This window comes from Caretta caretta, chromosome 1, assembly GCF_965140235.1.
Source record: "Caretta caretta isolate rCarCar2 chromosome 1, rCarCar1.hap1, whole genome shotgun sequence".
In the NCBI taxonomy this organism is placed as follows: domain Eukaryota; kingdom Metazoa; phylum Chordata; order Testudines; family Cheloniidae; genus Caretta; species Caretta caretta.
This window is the reverse complement of record NC_134206.1, coordinates 155,144,603-155,162,349: the sequence shown is the minus strand read 5'-3', so window position 1 is coordinate 155,162,349 and position 17,747 is coordinate 155,144,603. Positions and strand designations below refer to the sequence as shown.

General features: G+C 37.0%; 1 protein-coding gene across 12 annotated transcripts in view; it reads left to right on the top strand.

Moving 5' to 3' along the window:
* Positions 1 to 17,747, top strand: part of CASK (calcium/calmodulin dependent serine protein kinase) — a 438,390-nt gene that overhangs the window by 44,148 nt on the left and 376,495 nt on the right. The window contains exon 1 of one of the 12 annotated variants that reach the window (XM_048864678.2): positions 11,077 to 11,096. The exons of the other annotated variants lie outside the window; for them this stretch is intronic. Coding sequence (XP_048720635.1) covers positions 11,092 to 11,096 — 5 coding nt within the window. The 5' untranslated portion in view covers positions 11,077 to 11,091. Of the gene's footprint in view, positions 1 to 11,076; positions 11,097 to 17,747 lie in introns of those variants that run through there. 12 annotated transcript variants of the gene reach the window in all.

The following is a 17,747-nucleotide window of genomic DNA, read 5'->3' as shown; positions in this document are numbered from 1 at the left end:
TCCTTTTTGGAACTCCCTTTCAGGCAGTTGAAAGCAGCTATCAAATCTCCCCTAATTCTTCTCTTCTGCAGACTAAATAACCCCAGTTCCCTCAGCCTCTTCTCATAATTCATGTGCTCCAGCCCCCTAATCATTTTTGTTGCCCTCTGTTGGACTCTTTCCAGTTTTTCCACATTCTTCTTGTAGTGTGGGGCCCAAAACTGGACGCAGTACTCCAGGTGAGGCCTCACCAATGCCGAAAGAGGGGAATGATCATGTCCCTCGATCTGCTGGCAATGCTCCTACTTATACAGCCCAAAATGCTGTTAGCCTGCTTGGCAACAAGGGCACACAGTTAACTCATATCAAGCTTCTCATCCACTGTAACCCCTAGTTCCCTTTCTGCAGAACTGCTGCCTAGCCACTCAGTCCATAGTCTGTAAACAGTGCGTGGGTTTCTTCCTTTCTAAGTGCAGGACTCTGCACTTGTCCTTGTTGAACCTCATCAGATTTCTTTTGGCCAATCCTCTAATTTGTCTAGGTTCCTCTGTATCCTATCCCTACCTTCCAGCGTATCGATGTATCTGTCTGTAGTGTATGTGCTGCAGGACCAGAAGACCCTAGTGTCAGCTAGTAGGACTATAGCTTCTGAAAGTAGAATAGAGTAGTAGAATAGGTTGCAGAATAGCAACTGCACTACAGTTGTAACATTATTGGACCCATCCAAGCATCCGGATAGACTATTGTCAACTACAGTAGGATTTCTGTAGATATGCATGCTATTAAATCTTTGGTTCAGATTTTCTTGACAGTTTAAATATCTTGACATTTATATTAGTCTGGGTTGCAGTCAGAGTGGATAAAAATCAATGATTAGTTTTTTAAAAATAAAAAAAATCAGATTTTTAAAAATAGTTTTTTTCCCTCAAAAAGCATTTATCTAAAGATAGTTTTTAATTAAGATACATTATATCTTAAAGATATCTCATCATGGAATAGGGATTATAAATTCTAATTCTATAGTATGAGACAATATATTCATGTAATGTTTAAGAAAAGTTTTTGTAAATGAGTTCCAGTAGTTCATGGATTAGGGACACAATCTTATGGGGTTCCAAGGGCTTCTGTATAGAGTATTTAGGTCAATCTTTCTATCTACCCAATGGGACTCAGTGATCGGACTAGAAGATACCATCAGAGATGCTTAGTTTTGCAGTTCTCAAACTGGATTTGTCTCCAATGAGAGCATGCTTGTTAACAGCAAAAATGTTTTAAAATAAATAATATATAGGTGAGAGAAATAACACACCTCAACCCTATTGTCACTCTTCAAATTTGCGTACACAGTCAATTCCTTACCTTTCTCTAAAAGTGCAAAGTTTCAGAAAGGTCAGTGAATAGAAGGTTGTTGCGGGCAGAATAGATCTGGACAAGGAGAAGAATTCTGGAGATAAATGTGAGAAGCGAGGGAAATATGCTTGTTTTGTTAAAATATTATATGTTTGCTATTGAAGAAAAAAACCCAGAATACTTAACGTTGTTGTTTTAGTTAAATAAAACAGCTTAAATTTCTTTCTGGTGGTGGTCTCCTCCTGATACAGCATGGCAAGAAAATCCTCCAAATAGTAATGACTAACCTGTTGAATTGGAGATAGTTCACCTCCTAATGACTTCATAAATATCCGCTTCAGTTACCTTTGGTAAATGAAATAACCAAACGATCATTCATTTTCTGATTATAGCTGGAAAACTAATCTGAAAAGTTTTCAAAATAAATCACTTTAAAAATGTATAGTGTGTACCTTCTAAAAATGAAACCTACATCTATCTCTGAGTTGTGAAGAATATGTATTAAGGTTAAAGCTACCCTTGAGTAAGACTATTTTCTTGAGAGAGAGAGAGCGCATTTTTGTGCACACATGCTAACGCGTGTGAACATTTGCAAAAGAATGTTATGTTATGCTGACCACATTCCAGTTGACAAGGAAACTGGTGATGCAAACTATAGAGTTTTTCTGACAGGGAAAAATCAGTTGCTTAGGGCATGGCTACACTGGAAACTTCAAAGCACTATTGCAGGAGTGCTCCTGCAGCTGCACTTTGAAGTGAGAGTGTGGTCGCACACGAGTGCTAGGAGAGAGCTCTCCCAGCTCTCCTGGTAATCCACCTCCACGAGGGGATTAGCTCCGAGCGCTGGGAGCCTGTTTGCACTAGCGCTTTAAAGCGCTCTGACTTGCTGCGCTCGGGGGGTGATTTTTCACATCCATGAGCCAGCAAGTTAGAGCGCTATAAAACGTACGTGTAGCCAAGCCCTTAGTCTCCTTTCATGCTAACGAGTTATGCAACCAAAGTCATAGGCTTGTCTGCTCAGTAGATAGAAAGATTGTGTGTATTGTTAATGTAATTATATGTATATACAGTGAAGATCTATACACAGCATAGTGTAGCAAGTTTTTTTTTTAATTTTTATTAGGGCTGTTGATTGCAGTTAACTCACGCGATTAACTCAAAAAAAATTAATCGATTTTAAAAAAAAGATTAATCACACTGTTAAACACTAGAATACCAACTGAAATTTATTAAATATTTTTGGATGTTTTTCTACATTTTCAAATGTATTGATTATTACAACACAGAATACAAAGTGTACGGTGCTCACTTTATTTTTGATTACAAATACTTGCACTGTAAAAATGAGAAACAAAAGAAATAGTATTTTTCAGTTCACCTCATACAAGTACTGTAGTGCAATCTCTTTATTGTGAAAGTGTAACTTACAAATATAGATTTTTTGTTTCATAACTGCACTCAAAAACAAAGCAATATAAAACTTTAGAGCCTGCAAGTCCCCTCAGTCCTCCTCCTTGTTCAGCCAATTGCAAAGAGAAACAAGTTTGTTTACATTTACAGACGATAATGCTGTCTGCTTCTCATTTACAATATTACCTGAAAGTGAGAACAGGCGTTCTCATGACACTGTTGTAGAAAGCTCTGCAAGGTATTTACATGCAAGATATGCTAAACATTTGTATGCCCCTTCATGTTTCGGCTACCATTCCAGAGGACATACTTTCATGCAGATGATGCTTATTTAAAAAATGTGTTAATAAAATTTGTGACTTAACTCCTTGGGGGAGAATAGTATGTCTCCTGTTCTGTTTTACCTGCATTCTGCCATACATTTCAGGTTATAGCCATCTCAAATGATGACCCAGCATGTTGTTAGTTTTAAGAACAGTTTAACAGCAGATTTGACAAAATGCAAAGAAGGTACCAATGTGAGATTTCTAAAATAGCTACAGGACTGGGCCCAAGGCTTAAGAATCTGAAGTGACGTGCAAAATCTGAGAGCGACGAAGTGTGGAACATGCTTTCAGAAGTCTTAAAAAAGCAACACTCAGATGCGGAAACTGCAGAACCCGGACCACAAAAATGAAAATCAACCTTCTGCTGGTGGAATCTGACTTAGATGATGAAAATGAACATTGTTGGTCTGCTCTGCTTTGGATTGTTATCAAGCTGAACCCAGTATCAGCATGGGCAGTTGCCCTGTGGAATGGTGATTGAAGCATGAAGGGACATATGAATCTTTAGTGTATCTGGCACGTAAATATCTTACAATGCTGGGTACAACAGTGCCATTGCACACTCCTGTTCTCGCTTTCAGGTGACATTGTAAGCAAGAAGCGGGCAGCATCATTTCCTGCAAACTTGGTTGTCTGAGCGATTGGCTGAAGTAGGACTGAGTGGACGTGTAGGCTCTAAAGTTTTACATTGTTTTATTTTTGAAAGCAGTTTTTTTTACATAATTCTACATTTGTATGTTCAACTTTCATGATAGATTGCACTACAGTACTTGAATTAAGTGAATTGAAAAATACTATTTTGTTTTTTACAGTGCAAATAGTTGTAATCAAAAATAAACTGAGCACTGTACTTTGTATTCTGTGTTGTAATTGAAATCAATATATTCAAAAATGTAGAAAACATCCAAAAATAGTTAAATAAATTTTAACACTGATTAATTGTGATTAATTGTTTTAATCACATGATTAATCACGATTTAATGCTTGAGAGCCCTAATTTTTATATAAAAAAAATCTTCAACTCTCTTCTTGCACATAGTCTTCTGGAGAAATTTGAATGAGGAGAGAGAGGATAGCAGCCTTGTGGAGCAGCTCAAGAAGTGCTTTCCATGTCTGTAAGGACAGCATAAAAAAGGTAGGGAAACCATTGTAGGAAAATGGACAAATGGGGAATAAAGGTTTGCATTGTTGCCAGAGCTGGGATAGGAAAGAAGAAATGCTATGAGAGAGATGTTTCTGTCTTAATTTGAAGAAACAATTTCCCTTCCTAGGGTGTGCTTAGCAGATTAGGCTGTGGTTTGACAAATGAGGTGACAGAGGGATATTATTTAGTTCTTGAGGGTGGGGATACAGGTAAGCGATACTCCATAATTTTTCATAGGACAGGGTTATTTATAATTCAGCATTAATTGGTATGTCTATGTAAACTTTGGCAGTTTTTAGGCATTTCTGTTTCAAAACTGCTGCAACTTTGGAAACGTCATGCAATCCAGTGGTCCTAAGTGGAATCCCCCCTCCCCCTTTTTTTTGTGATAATATTTGCCAGGCCAAAAGAGTCTGTCAATCCCTTTATAATTATCCCCTTATTATTATTATTATTTATTTTATTATTTATTATTAGTATCATGCTTCAAATGGTGGTCCATTACGTTACATTCTATTTCCTGCTTTGTATACTGTTATAGTTGAAGTCAGTGTGTAGCTATTTTATGTCTCCTGTTTTTTTAAAAAAGTAATGGATTTAATTAAGTTGACGCTTTATAAATTTTTTTTAAAAAGTTTGTGCTATAGCAATTTAAAGTTATGATGAACTAAATTATTTTTAAAATGCATTAGTTTTGGGTTTTTTTTGTTTTTTTTAAAGAAAACCCCAAATGCTGAAAATTAAGACCCTGATTCAGCAAGACACTTAAGCAGGTACCTAACTGAACTCCCATGAGTAGTCCCGTTGACTTCATTGGAACTACTCATCCTCTTAAAGTTAAGCATGTATTCAGGTGTTTTCGTCATCAGGATGGAAAATTGTGGGGTTTTTTTTAATTTTCTTATCATAGTGACTTTAGATCTGTCATTTCAATTTTGAAGCCTTCCTGAAGTCTTCGCCCTTCCTTCTGTCCTCTTCCTGAACGTTGCTGTAATGGATCCCTTTAAACTATCTTCCTGGCCTATCATTAGCAGTTTCCCACATGGAGTCTGTCAATCCAGGGACAGCTATCCCACCAAGGAGGGCCTATGCAGCATTGCTCCTCTCCTTTTCAGAGACCCTTATAGTTCTTTATTATCAGCAACAAAAAAGTCTAAATGTACTTCAACTGCCCTTGGCCTCCAACTTTCCCACCTCCCTTCCAGAATCTTTTGGTCACTACCTGCAGCTGGGCCCTTCCCACACTTACTTCTTTCTTAACCACGAGCTATAGGAAGAAATAGTGGTTCTTCCTACGTCTTTGGAAGCCCCTCTACAACTTTCTTCTGAAATATAGTCCTGATTGGTTTCTCACATGTCCCAAACTTAAAATTCTCCAGTGGGTAACCAATTCAGTGAGATGGTAGGGCTTCTCCTATTTCTGAGTGGAAGGATCCATCAAAAAAAGTCATTCTTGTTCATCTCTTTAGTTAAAATCTTGGAAATGGGATGCTCAGCTCTAGGTGACTGGGTTTCTTTGCCCAGAAAAAAGCTGAAAATCAGAGTTGAATATAATGCTCCAGTTTTTCAGTTATGAGATTTTATGTGCTAGTTGTCACATGTAAGTTCAAAATTTATTCCTGGGGGAATTCTGTGCATCTGCAGATGCACAGAATTCTTCTGTCCCACATAATTTTGCATTTTCCAGCATAAAATATATTTTGCCCAAGAAGTGCTGCAGTTCTGCCTTTTGCCCACCAGAAGTTGCATGAATGCAGCCAGCTGTTCTGGTGCCAGAGTGGCCTCTGGTGGGCAAAAGGCAGAAATGCAGCATTTCTGTGGCAGAATGTATTTTCGGCGGAGGGAGGCGGGAGAATTCTATGCTCAGTACTGCAGTATTTGCCAGGAGTAGAAGTTCATCATAGTACCTTGCCTGCAGAGCCAGATTTGGGCATAGTGGGCCACACAGGGCTGCTGGGGATCACAGACTGCAGTTCAGAATGGCTGGGGGGGAACAGATTGGGGCTATTAGGGTGACAGTGTTGAGTCTGGGGACCGGGGGTGAGGGGCTGCGGAGACCCATGGGGATGGGGAGTGCCGGGGACAGGGGCAGATGTATGTGACTGAGTGGGAGAGGCTTTGGGTCAGCCAAGGTCTGCATGGGAGAGGCTTCCCAACTCCTTAACAGCTCACACGCGCCCCCCCCCCCAACATCCCACCTTTACCCACGCACACCCAGCACCCTCCTGATTCGCTCCTAGGCTCCTTCCCTCTCCCTCAGCTCCTCCATTACCCCTGACTCCCCCAAGCCTTTGCAATACTTCTGACAGGTGCAGGAAATACAGTTCTGTATTGTAATTTAAATGAATTACTCAAAGTTCTGCATTAATATGCCTAGTAAGGAATTGATTTGTCAAAAAAAAAATTACCAGAATCTGTTGCGGGTTTTTTTTGGGGTCTGTATTGTTACAGACACACTCGCTGACAGATATTTTTAAATAAATTACCAAAATAATTGAAACTGGCATGATTATATTGTGTTATTTTGACAAATTAAATTTGCACAATTTTCAAATATTGTGTGCAGAATTTTTAATGTTTTTGTACAGAAGTCCCCAAGGAGTAAAATTATATATGCACACTGAAGTGTGCCTTTAAAAAATAAAAAGATAGCTGTTTTCTATTACTTTAAGAAAACAGAAATCTGCAAGTACTTTGAATATAGTTGACTTGCACATACTTTGGGATTTCAATAAATATAGAGAAGATTTACCAGTAAGAATAGGAAATAGTTCCTCACCTAAAACCTGAATACCTACCCAGTGTTCTTATCTACAACTATAGAATTCCACTGAGCTGTTTCTTCTGGATACATACTGATTTGAACCATTTTTTAGCTTTGACGAAAGTTCTACACATACTAAAATTGTCTAAAAGTAAAAGTTTCACTCCTGGGGGAATTCTGCGCCACTGCACGAGTGCATAGTTCATGGGCCATGCAAATTTTTTTTTGTTTTCTGCAGAAAATAGCTTCTGCTGGAAAGTTGCTCCAGTTCTGCCTTTTGCCCACCAGAGGGTGCTGTGGTGCTAGAACAGTTCAGCCATTTCTGAACGAGACCCAGCTGCAATAGGGAAGGGAAGAGGCTGCCTTCTTCACAGCGCCTATCAGGCCAGGTCAGGAGACAGACAGCTTGGGGCACATGGGGCTGCTGGGGGGTCACAGACAGGCTCATAAGGGCTAGTGGGAGAGGACACACTAGGGCAGGGGGCTACATGGGCATGGAGGTGCAGGGCCACAGGGGGAAATGGGGGTGCAGGGACACATGGAGATGAGGGGAGGGGACTGACTGAGGGGGTCCAGGGACACAGGCAGATATGCCTGAATGAATGGGAGAGGCTATGGGTTAGCCAGGGTCTGCATGGAGGAAGCTCTGTAACAATCCCTCCCAGCCTCGCCCCCACCCCCCTGCCATCTGTTCCATACTTTTCCCACCCACACCCAACAGCCCTTCAAGTTCACACCCAGGCTCCTTTTTTCCATGTTGCTTCCTTTGCTTAGAATGACACTTCACTTCTGTGCACCAAGAATCTTCACTATCCTTCTTCACAACCCATATGAGAGCCTGATTCTTTTGATCATCCCCTAGATGAAAACTAAATTTTGGTCTAGATTATTAATGTCTAATTTCAAAAGTTATTAACTCCTGAATGTGTAATAATGCTATGGAATGTGTATATTGGCTTTTATTTTAAAATGTTTGATTTGTTTGCCACAATTGAGTGGCTTATCTTTGAGGCATGTTAATGTTTTAATTTAATACTTTTCAGTTATTTTCTGTTAAAGCACCAGAGGCCTTCAAGAGCTGAATTGCCAACAAACTAATAGTATGTTAGAGGCATTTCAAAGTTCTAATGATAAACTGAAGCTAAGTTATTTTTAAGTTATTAAAGGTTTAATAAACAAATCCCCAAATAACCATTAAATAGGCTAATACGACTTATCTGGACCTTGCCACGTTTTCTACTATAAATATATCTAAAGCCAGTTCTTGGCACAGGATGCTTTAACAGGCTTTTGAGTGGTTTTATAACTAGAGCGGAGAGTGCCTGGGAGAACCCCACTTGGTGAGTAAGCTCACTTTTTAAATGGAGATGCTTTAAATAGTGAAAATTATAGGAACAGAAATAAAATCATGTTGGGAGGTGAGGGGGTAGATCAGTCCTAGAGCATGATTCCAAACTTTAGATCTAATTTCTTCAAAAGAAAAAACACATAGTAAAGCTGCTTCTCTCCTCTTTCTAATGATTTATGTAAATCGATCCTCAAATGTCCCAAGAACATGTTTTCGTATACCAACTGTAACACGTTTGTGCATTGTAATTAAAAATTGTAATTTTCTTGAAAATACAAAGAGGTGTAGGGAGGAAAATGGGATGTTTATGCAGCATAAAGGGTAACATGCCCTAAATTAGCCACTGAGACAGAGCAAACAAAACATTAACCCTCTTCATGCCTGTGTTTTACACAATTGATTTGTGGATGCAAATTTTAATACTTTAATAATTCTGCTCATCCCTACCTTGCCTTATTGAGGGCAGAAATTGGGGAGTTAAAGGTACAAGTCCTCAAATTTGTTACTGCAAAATGGTAAGCCAGGCATCAGCCTGACTGAAAATTAACTCCTAAATATCTAAACAGAGAGACATTAATATATTCACCAAAGTATTTTCCCTTTCTAAGAAGTCAGAATTTAAAATTCTTACTATTTCAAAGGAACTTGTGATGCAGCATATAGTGGTCCCTTTTGTACCTCTATAATACGTTAAATGATCTTGTAGACGTCTCATAAATGACTGGTTTTGTTTAAAAGACCAGTGGAATACTTAGCTTTTAGATGGATTTATTTTGTATTAAAATAAGGAAGTCTGTGTGGGAAAGAGGTCCAATCCCAGCAGAATTGCTCTACTGCTATGCTTTAAATGTAGAAGGAACTGTATATACTAAAGGGTAATCTTTCATATATGTAGACTCAGCTATGCTATGTAATGTATTTGTTTTGCATGCTTTGTCTTACAGAGCAGTGTGGCCTCAGTTTTCTGCTTCATTCATCCATTGTGCCATGCAAAGAGCTACAGAAAGACTAAATAACTTTTGTGAAAATTGACCTTTTTATCGCTTAAATTGAGCTAAAATACTAAAATATTATTCACGTGTCATACCCAACAGTTAGTTTTCAGTACTACTATCAGTTTAATACTACCTATCTACAAGTTGCTTTTACTATAGTTAATTTTTACTGAAATTAGTCGTAGCTGCTACTGGCTGAGGATTTTATTTTAGGAGCTCTTTCTATCAGAGAAGTATGGCAACTTTTCTACTTCTGAATTTTAGTACCTTTAAATCCCTTCACACAAATGACTTGCTTTTGTTTTTTTAAAATCAAGAATACTAGATTTCAGTGGGAAAATAGAAGCAGTCAGTTTTTAACCATGTTACTTGCTTGTATGGCAGCATGTGACTATGGAAAGCAATGACTGCTTTTCATTCCACTTATCTATCTGCAGTGAGCATAGGAAATATGAGACTGTTTTGAACCTGTTTTGATTAGGTGTGAATGGAAGTGGTTATAGCTCCCAGTTCTTGGCTTGCACTAGAAGCTATTGTAGTCTGTAAACAGTCTTCAGAAGTTAATCATCTCCCAGGCATTAAATATTTGTACTGTTGAAACAAAGCATCTTATGTATAATCAATTCTAAATTTAAAAAAGCACTGCATTTGCAAAATTAAATACATTATAGATTTATAGAAATTACATTTTTGAATTGAAGTACTCCTGTTTTTGTTAATAGGGCATTCACTAACTTCATTTTTTTATTTTATTTGATTTGAAATTCTGACATCTAATATTTGTGAGTTGCTAGTCATTCAGGTTCAGATCTAATTTGGAGTGAATGTAGACAGTGTAGCTATAGTTTTTGTAATACATACTACGAGAGTACAAATGTAATTCATGGGGTGCATTATTTTGTCCCTTGGAGAATATGCTGTTAAACTTCCATGTGTATTCAGTATAACTTTTGAATTTGCCTCAGAATGCTACAGAAAATTGATTAAATTCACTGTTGATATAAGTGGGTGCAGTCTCATTGTCGGTAGAATTGCATCTGCTTATGCTAGCCGTAAATTCATCCGTTTGTGTTTAAGTGAGCCATGCTGGCTACACTTTAATATCTGAGCTTCATTACAATATAAATATATACCATTGTGAATTATTGTACTGTATATTAAAATGTGGTAGACTGAAACTGTGATAATATGTAATAAATGGGGTGAATGCATTTTAAGTCACTTATCATAGAATATAATATATATTTTTTTACTAACCTGCCGCAGGGGTAGTGTAGGAAGAAATCCATTAAGGTTTTCTGTTGATTAGTTTGAGAGCTTGACTTTTTCCTCATTGCAATAATTTGAAGGAAAAGTAAAACATGTTGATGCTACAATGCTACCTAAGGTTTTATTATGCTAACATACCATACTTTAGAAATACTGATTACTAGCAGAAGTAAATAGACATTACAGTTATCTAGTTATTTTGTTTTTAAATGGTAGTAAACAAAATAAAAAAAGCTTTATTAGCAAGCTAATGTTCTGAAAAGCTGTCTTTATCCTGAATATATCAACATTTTATAGTATAGTGTTTACAGTAACTTTAGCAGTTTCATTTCTTTTGTTTAAGGATCTCTAAAGCCAGTGTTGTGGCCTGGACAGATGCTCCTAATGATTGACCAGAAACTTTTCACTTAAGTGGAAACAGAAATGAAATGTTTTCCCATCCAGTCACCAGTGAACAGTAATTCTTTAATGCAAAACAACTATACTACTGTTTGGTTACAAGCACAATGGTGTAAGTTAAAGACACAGTGACAACTTTAATGCTTAAGTTCTTTTTTTTTTCTTGTTTGTAACTGTAATTTTTAAATGAAATTTTTGTTTGCCTTATGGATCTACCAATCCAATTTAAAAATGTAAAAATGGTTATAAGTACACAGCCAAATATCTAATAATCATAGTGCACATGCTGTGAAAAGCTACCAAAATAGCTGCTCTTACATGCTGTACTTATTGTTGTGATGTGTCTGCAATCTTAGAATATAAGTATACCTTTCAGTGGCCCATGCATAATTACTCAAATACCAATCTAAAATGCTTACACCACAAAATAAAACTGAAATGCTTTGTATTGGCGTGCAGTCAAGTCACATGGAATTTTATATGGTTCCTTGTAACATTGCCTTGCTTATATTAAACATGAGCTAAATATTTGTTGAACAGATTTTCACCTGTAGATTATGCTGAACATTGCCTGAATGTCTATACTCCAAGAATGGACCAAACTGCATCCAGTCCTGCCTTAGTTCAAGAGATCGAGATAATATAGAGTGGACATGATGACCACAAGGAATATGTCCAGAGAGTTGTATGTTTTTATTGATGTTTAAGTGGCACTGAAAAATTAACTAGTTAGTTACAGTGCAAAACCTGTGAGATACATTCTTTTGTTATGGATGTGAAGGACTGTTTATTCTTCTGTGTTGAATAACCAAAGTCTAAATTTGATCTCAAGTCTGATTCATCTCTTGAGACTGAGCAAAGCCTTCCCAATGTATTTGTGTCACTGACAGAGGTTCTTGGTGAACCGAAGGTAAGGGTACATTTACCCCCATTTGTTTGTGTACTCTGTCTCTGTTATCAAGTAGACTGCCTTGGCTCTGGTCAGTTGTACCTGTGCAGTTCTGTAGATAGTGAAAAATCTTCACAAAGACAGATACTTGATTCTGTTTCCAAGACCCAGATTTCCCATTCTGTTCACTGCTTGGAATAGTTCTTTTGGTCTGTAGTTAACAGATACTGTTCTAGTAGAAAAAATAGTTTCTTTATTTTAACCTGTCACAGCATAGAAATTTGAATCCCACACAATTTAGAGCCTGTCTTCAATCAGCAGGATTCTAGCCTCTTGCTCTATTGCATAGTCTCTCTCAAGCTGTCTCTGTACCATGATACTTGCATGGATGACGGGGCATGTAGGCCCAGTGATATGATGGTTGTAAATAAACAAAGTTGTAGTGGTCTACAGGCATTTGAGACACGGGGCCAGTATATGGACAGCATTTTCTCCAGAAACTCCGTGTCTATTAGTAGCCAAGAGTGGTCTGTTTAAACAGGTCCACAGCTACAAGGGGAGTGAGGGTAGGTTCTTTGTGTGGTATGTATGATGTTTTTGAAGTACAGATCTAACAATGACAGATGAGATCACCATACTCTAACTTAGTTCTACAACAAAGATCAAATCCATTGTGTGTTCACTTAAGTGAAATGGAGCAGAAACCAGTTGGGGCAATCCTGTGGTTTTTATGGAGATCATAAAATCCAAAGTCAAAGAACAAATCTGCATAAATATTAAATAGCACTGTGGATACAGTGTTATGAATTGTATCATACGCTGGGGGTTGGTGGGTGCAAAGTCACAGTGCCACTCAATCAGATTTGGTCTGGCCATCCCTCCATTATGACAAAAAGGCAGTCAGACCAAATGTAAGTGGTGCTGTGACTCCGTATGCCATGTTTTAATGTCACTTGCATTTGAAGGGGGTGGGTATATAGGGGCTCATGGACCAGGCGGTCTGGCTAGTGGAGGTTGTGGTGGTGTGCTCCTAAGAGGAGAAAAGAAGGATCAGGTTAAGGTGGGAGGGAGACAAATCTGTGCCCCTCCCCCACACACTTTAAGTGGTGCTCTGTACTCCCAGAATAGCATATTCATGCAAACTGTATTGATCAGTTTTTAGTTAGGTCATGCAGTCAGTTATAGTTTATAACTTTTTACTAGTTAATTTTAATATTATTATACGTTTAGGAGTTGCATTAAATTCTGCTTTTGTATTAAAGACATCTGTGCTAATCATTTCTCTAATGCTGGAATTGATAGTGTTGTCATACAGGTATACAAATGTTTGACTGACTGGGTTTTACCACTTTAGTTTGTGGTTTATTTGTTGTTTTGCACTTAATGAGGTGAAATGCATTTTAACTGAGATACTTTAAAATAGAATATGTTTCAAGGTTTTCTCAGTCCAGTTAATGTTGATGTTTTCAGTGTAAAACATCTCAATGTAATTCACCTTAGTTTTACTAAAGATACTTAAAATATGCTCTATTAATAAACTAATGATTAAATAAGCTGCTTAATATGTCATAACTGCCCTATAATTGAATTATCAGTACATACTCTGTTCAGTTTTGGAGCTGCTGGTTTTGAAGTTCATGTTACATGAAATTTAATGCTACTCAGGCATATGATTTACTGACTTGTTTCTCTCCTGTTCTAAGAATTGTTAGCAGTAGTACACTGCTGATTTTGACTTGGATTCACTGACATCATTTTAAACTAGGGAAAAATGTGCATTGCCTTTGCTCGCTTTCCCAGTTTGTTGCACTGATATTTGAAAACGTTAAAAGTTCTGTGCTACTTTTCTCCCTTTATTTAACTAGCTAGAAGATAAAGAATATGAACGATAGTAATCAACTTCTTTCAGGGCCTTCTGAGGATTTGAGAGAAAAAAAGGCAGATAGTTCTATAAAATGAATGGTGATGTCTGGAGCTTCCACTTTAAGTAAACTTTCATTTCTGGTCTTAAATTTCCATGGCGCATTGTTTTAAGTGAAGTCCCCTAACAATTGGTGGTACAATGCGCCATGGAAATTTCATTCCACTACTGCTGTATTTCTTACCAAAAATTGCACTCCAAGTGAACGGTGATGCAAGTTATTGCTGCCAGATTTTAAAATATCATCATATGCAGTTCTATCACCGTTTCCTCAGGGGGATCTCCACAGATGGCTTTGTCAGGTTCTGACTACCTGCTCTATGGGAATTTACTTTATAAGCTTATAAAGTGAGAGTATGAGCATGGTAGTGACCTTATTTTGTCAATTCTTTAATGCCAGTAGTATTTTGAATACAAACAACTCTCCTGTAACAACTCAATTGCCTCTCAACTTCACTGTAAAAGAAGAAAATCTAATAAGTTAAATGGTCAAATAGCATCAATTTCAGTAAGTTCATTAGCAGAGTCCCAGTGGTATAAATTAAAGAATCCCTCTATGGCAATTTGCTAAGCTGTAGGTTCCTACATAATCAAAATGCTTAATAGCCTATATATCTAAATACACAAAATTAACTTATAAAGGTATGTTTTTCTAAACTAACCTATACATTAGGCTATTAATGTATAATTAAAGTTGATCATAAATTTAAAAATGGATTTAATGTTGCAGGCCTTAAGTATGGATGATAAGCACTTGAAAGCCTACATTCTAGTATTTATTCACAAAATCTTCTATCCTGTCTCCTTCAGCGTTTACATCTTTTAAGTGCAATCCAGGCACGGCAGGCCTCAAGCTAAAGCTTTTTTTATGTAGTGCACAACAAGATACTTTGGATGCAGTCTTGTCATTATTGATTTCCTATAGCAATATCATGCAGTAACTTTTTTCTTTTAGTTACACCTTCTTTCATATGACTGATTCATATAATTTTTAAAAACATTACAGAACTTATGAGGTTGAAGGATAGGTCCACTCTTTTTGTGCTGTTCAGGGAGATCAAAGCATATGTTCTTTCCAAGATGAGGGCATGTATTGACATCTATAGTTTGATTCTTTAATGTGCTTTACTTCTGTTGTGCCTTTTTTGATAACTTGACTAGTCATGTACTATGTTAGTTTTAAATTGGTGTCTATTACAATATAAATGAAAATATCTGAAATCTCAGAAAAGAAATGCTACATCAAAAGAGCTGGATTCAGTTCCCAGGAATGCTGTAGACTTCCTGTGTGAGTTTGGCATGTCATTATATACATCTGTGCCTCAATTTTTCCTTTTGTAAAAGGGGAATAAACAGTACAAAGGAGTGCTTTGAAAGTGCAACATATTTATTTGTACTGAAAATATAATGAATTGTATGAGTACTAACCTTTGTTCCAAATATAATTCTTGTGAGGGGTACCCTGTTTATAAATTATTGGAAATGCCTGGGTATTGCTTGCTTTTGGGCTTATATTTGTAAATACTTAGCTACAGCTTATACTTTTGACATCCCCTTCCAGAACTTTGCCTTCTTAATGATTGCACTATTCTTGCTCATTACACCAGACAGTTTTTTGTGGATGAAACTAGTTTAATTTACATAGTGGAAATGCATACTCAGAAATGTATTGCTCGCCGTAGAACTCCCATAAGTCAGTTGATCATCACTAAACTCTAAATACGTCATTGCATGTTGTTTTCTGGGTGTCATCTTGTAAGAAGGTTAAAGGCAGAACTCCAGCCTGGTATCAATGTGTTAAACAATTGCTGGAAGAGCAACTGAATTATTTTTGGAGAAATCAGAAATATACGTTCTGGACTTTTGCTTGATATGAGACCTTGGTATTGGTGCCATAAACTGACTCTGACTTGCAGTTTGGTTATGGAAGGATTTTTCTTTGTGTATTATATACTTATAATAATGCAGGGTTATTAAGCAGAAATTTTCTTGGGCTTTTTTGCTATATTTTTCATAATCCTCTTTATAGACATATACCAAACAGAGCTTTGTATTTCTCTAACTTAACTTTTTGTTTTATTTGCTTCATAAAGTTTTCAGCAAATTATGCCATATTACATTACATATATTTACATAATGAACAAAAAGGAACTTTTTTATTAACACATATTAAACATCAGTGGCTAACTTTTTTGGATAAAGGAAGTCTTTTAAAAGATCACTGACCACTACTTTATTACCTGCTCAGTTAAGCTGTGTGAACCCATAGGCTGCCTTTGTGCATCTTAAAGAAACAAAAACATGCCAAATTTTAAAATATACTTTGATCACCCTTTTAATTTATGTAAGGTTCTTGTGTAAATTGTAATGATCTATATAAATATACCAATTTTCATTTTCAGAGTTGTCACAGAATCCCAGCTTCCCGCTTGGTTTTGTAGGGCTTCAGGAGATAAGTACTATATGTTGTCTTTTCTTCCTGAATCTGTAATATTACTTTTAAACAATTTCATCTTCTCGTTTTGGTAGCAAATTCAGCAGAATTGCTCAGGCTTTGACACAAGTGTCCTAAAATCAAGTGTTCTGTTAAAAACAATGTCTTGAGCACAATTGATTATCCTGATTAGATTGATATTCTAAAATGGTGGGTTTTCAGTCTATGTGTATACATATATTTTTTTTTAAAAGTTAGGGGTTTGCTGGCTTAGACCAAAATGCATGTTCAACTGCATGCTTTATTTACATGTGCAGTAATGGAGTACATTTTCAAACTGTTTTTCTCCACATTGAAAATTGTGTAGAAGTGTAAATAAAAACTCACGTATGCAGTCTCAGTAACTGCACCTAACTTTGATAATTAGTCCTTAATAGCTCTTGCTTTTAGATGTAGGTCTCCTTCCTTTCAACCATCTTAAGTATTTATACTACATCTGTCACCATGGTATCTGAGTACTTATAAATTCTAACATGTATGTTAAGGATTTTTTATTTTACTTCCTCTCTCTCATCCTCTAGGTAGTATTTTCGTTAAGGTGAGAACACTAACTAAGGTGAAGCAAGTTCTTAATTTTTTGCACTGAAAGTGAATGAGGTTCATTGTCTTTCTGGCTTATTGAGGAAGAGTGATGATGTTTCCCAATAAGCCATGTTCTGGCGAAGTTGGGTGCTGCACTCTGAACCTATTGGAGTTTTTTGGAGTCACTTTCATTCCTTGGCATAACACACAACTTTGCAGTAGCTAGACCTTTGAGAGGAAAGAGTGCAATGTCATGGCCAGCTGAAGAGGAGACAATAGCAACAAATGTCTTCTAACATCCTTTGTGTCCAGAAGTAGTGAGAACTCCAGTCCCTAGGTTTGAGGAAGGCAATATATTTAAGATGAAGTATAGGCCTCTCTTAGTTGAGATTCTGAGGTTCTCTCTTCTGTCTGTCAGAAATGTTGGATAATTAAAATAAACCTAAAAGTTATAATTCAATGGAAGTAGCAGTGCAAGGCCCAAGTTAAATACTGTTCCTACTCTGTGTGAGGAGAAAAAGAGCACTTCCCATTGCTTTCCAAGGATGCTACCTACTACCTCGAGTATCAGTAGTGAGTGACTCTGGAGGGAAGGTCACTAATTTTGAGCATTTGAGACTGGAGAGAGAGAAACTGGGGATAGTAGGTGAGAACAGGCTTTTCGGGTTTCTGTGTATGCCTTATATTGGATCCTGGGAATCATTTCAGTCTGCTTGAGATGGAGAAAACAAATGAGGAATCAAGGGCAAATTTGCACTGGAATACATTTCTTAGAGTCCTGCACTATTTTCTGACATTTGAAATGGGTTTTGGTCCAACTGAAGATTCATCTGATCAAAAAGGAAAAAGTCAGTTGAGAATTAATCAAAAGTAAGAAGCAAAAGCAAAAAAAGTAGGAAAGAGAACTCAGCAAATACTAGAGTACATGTCTTGGGGC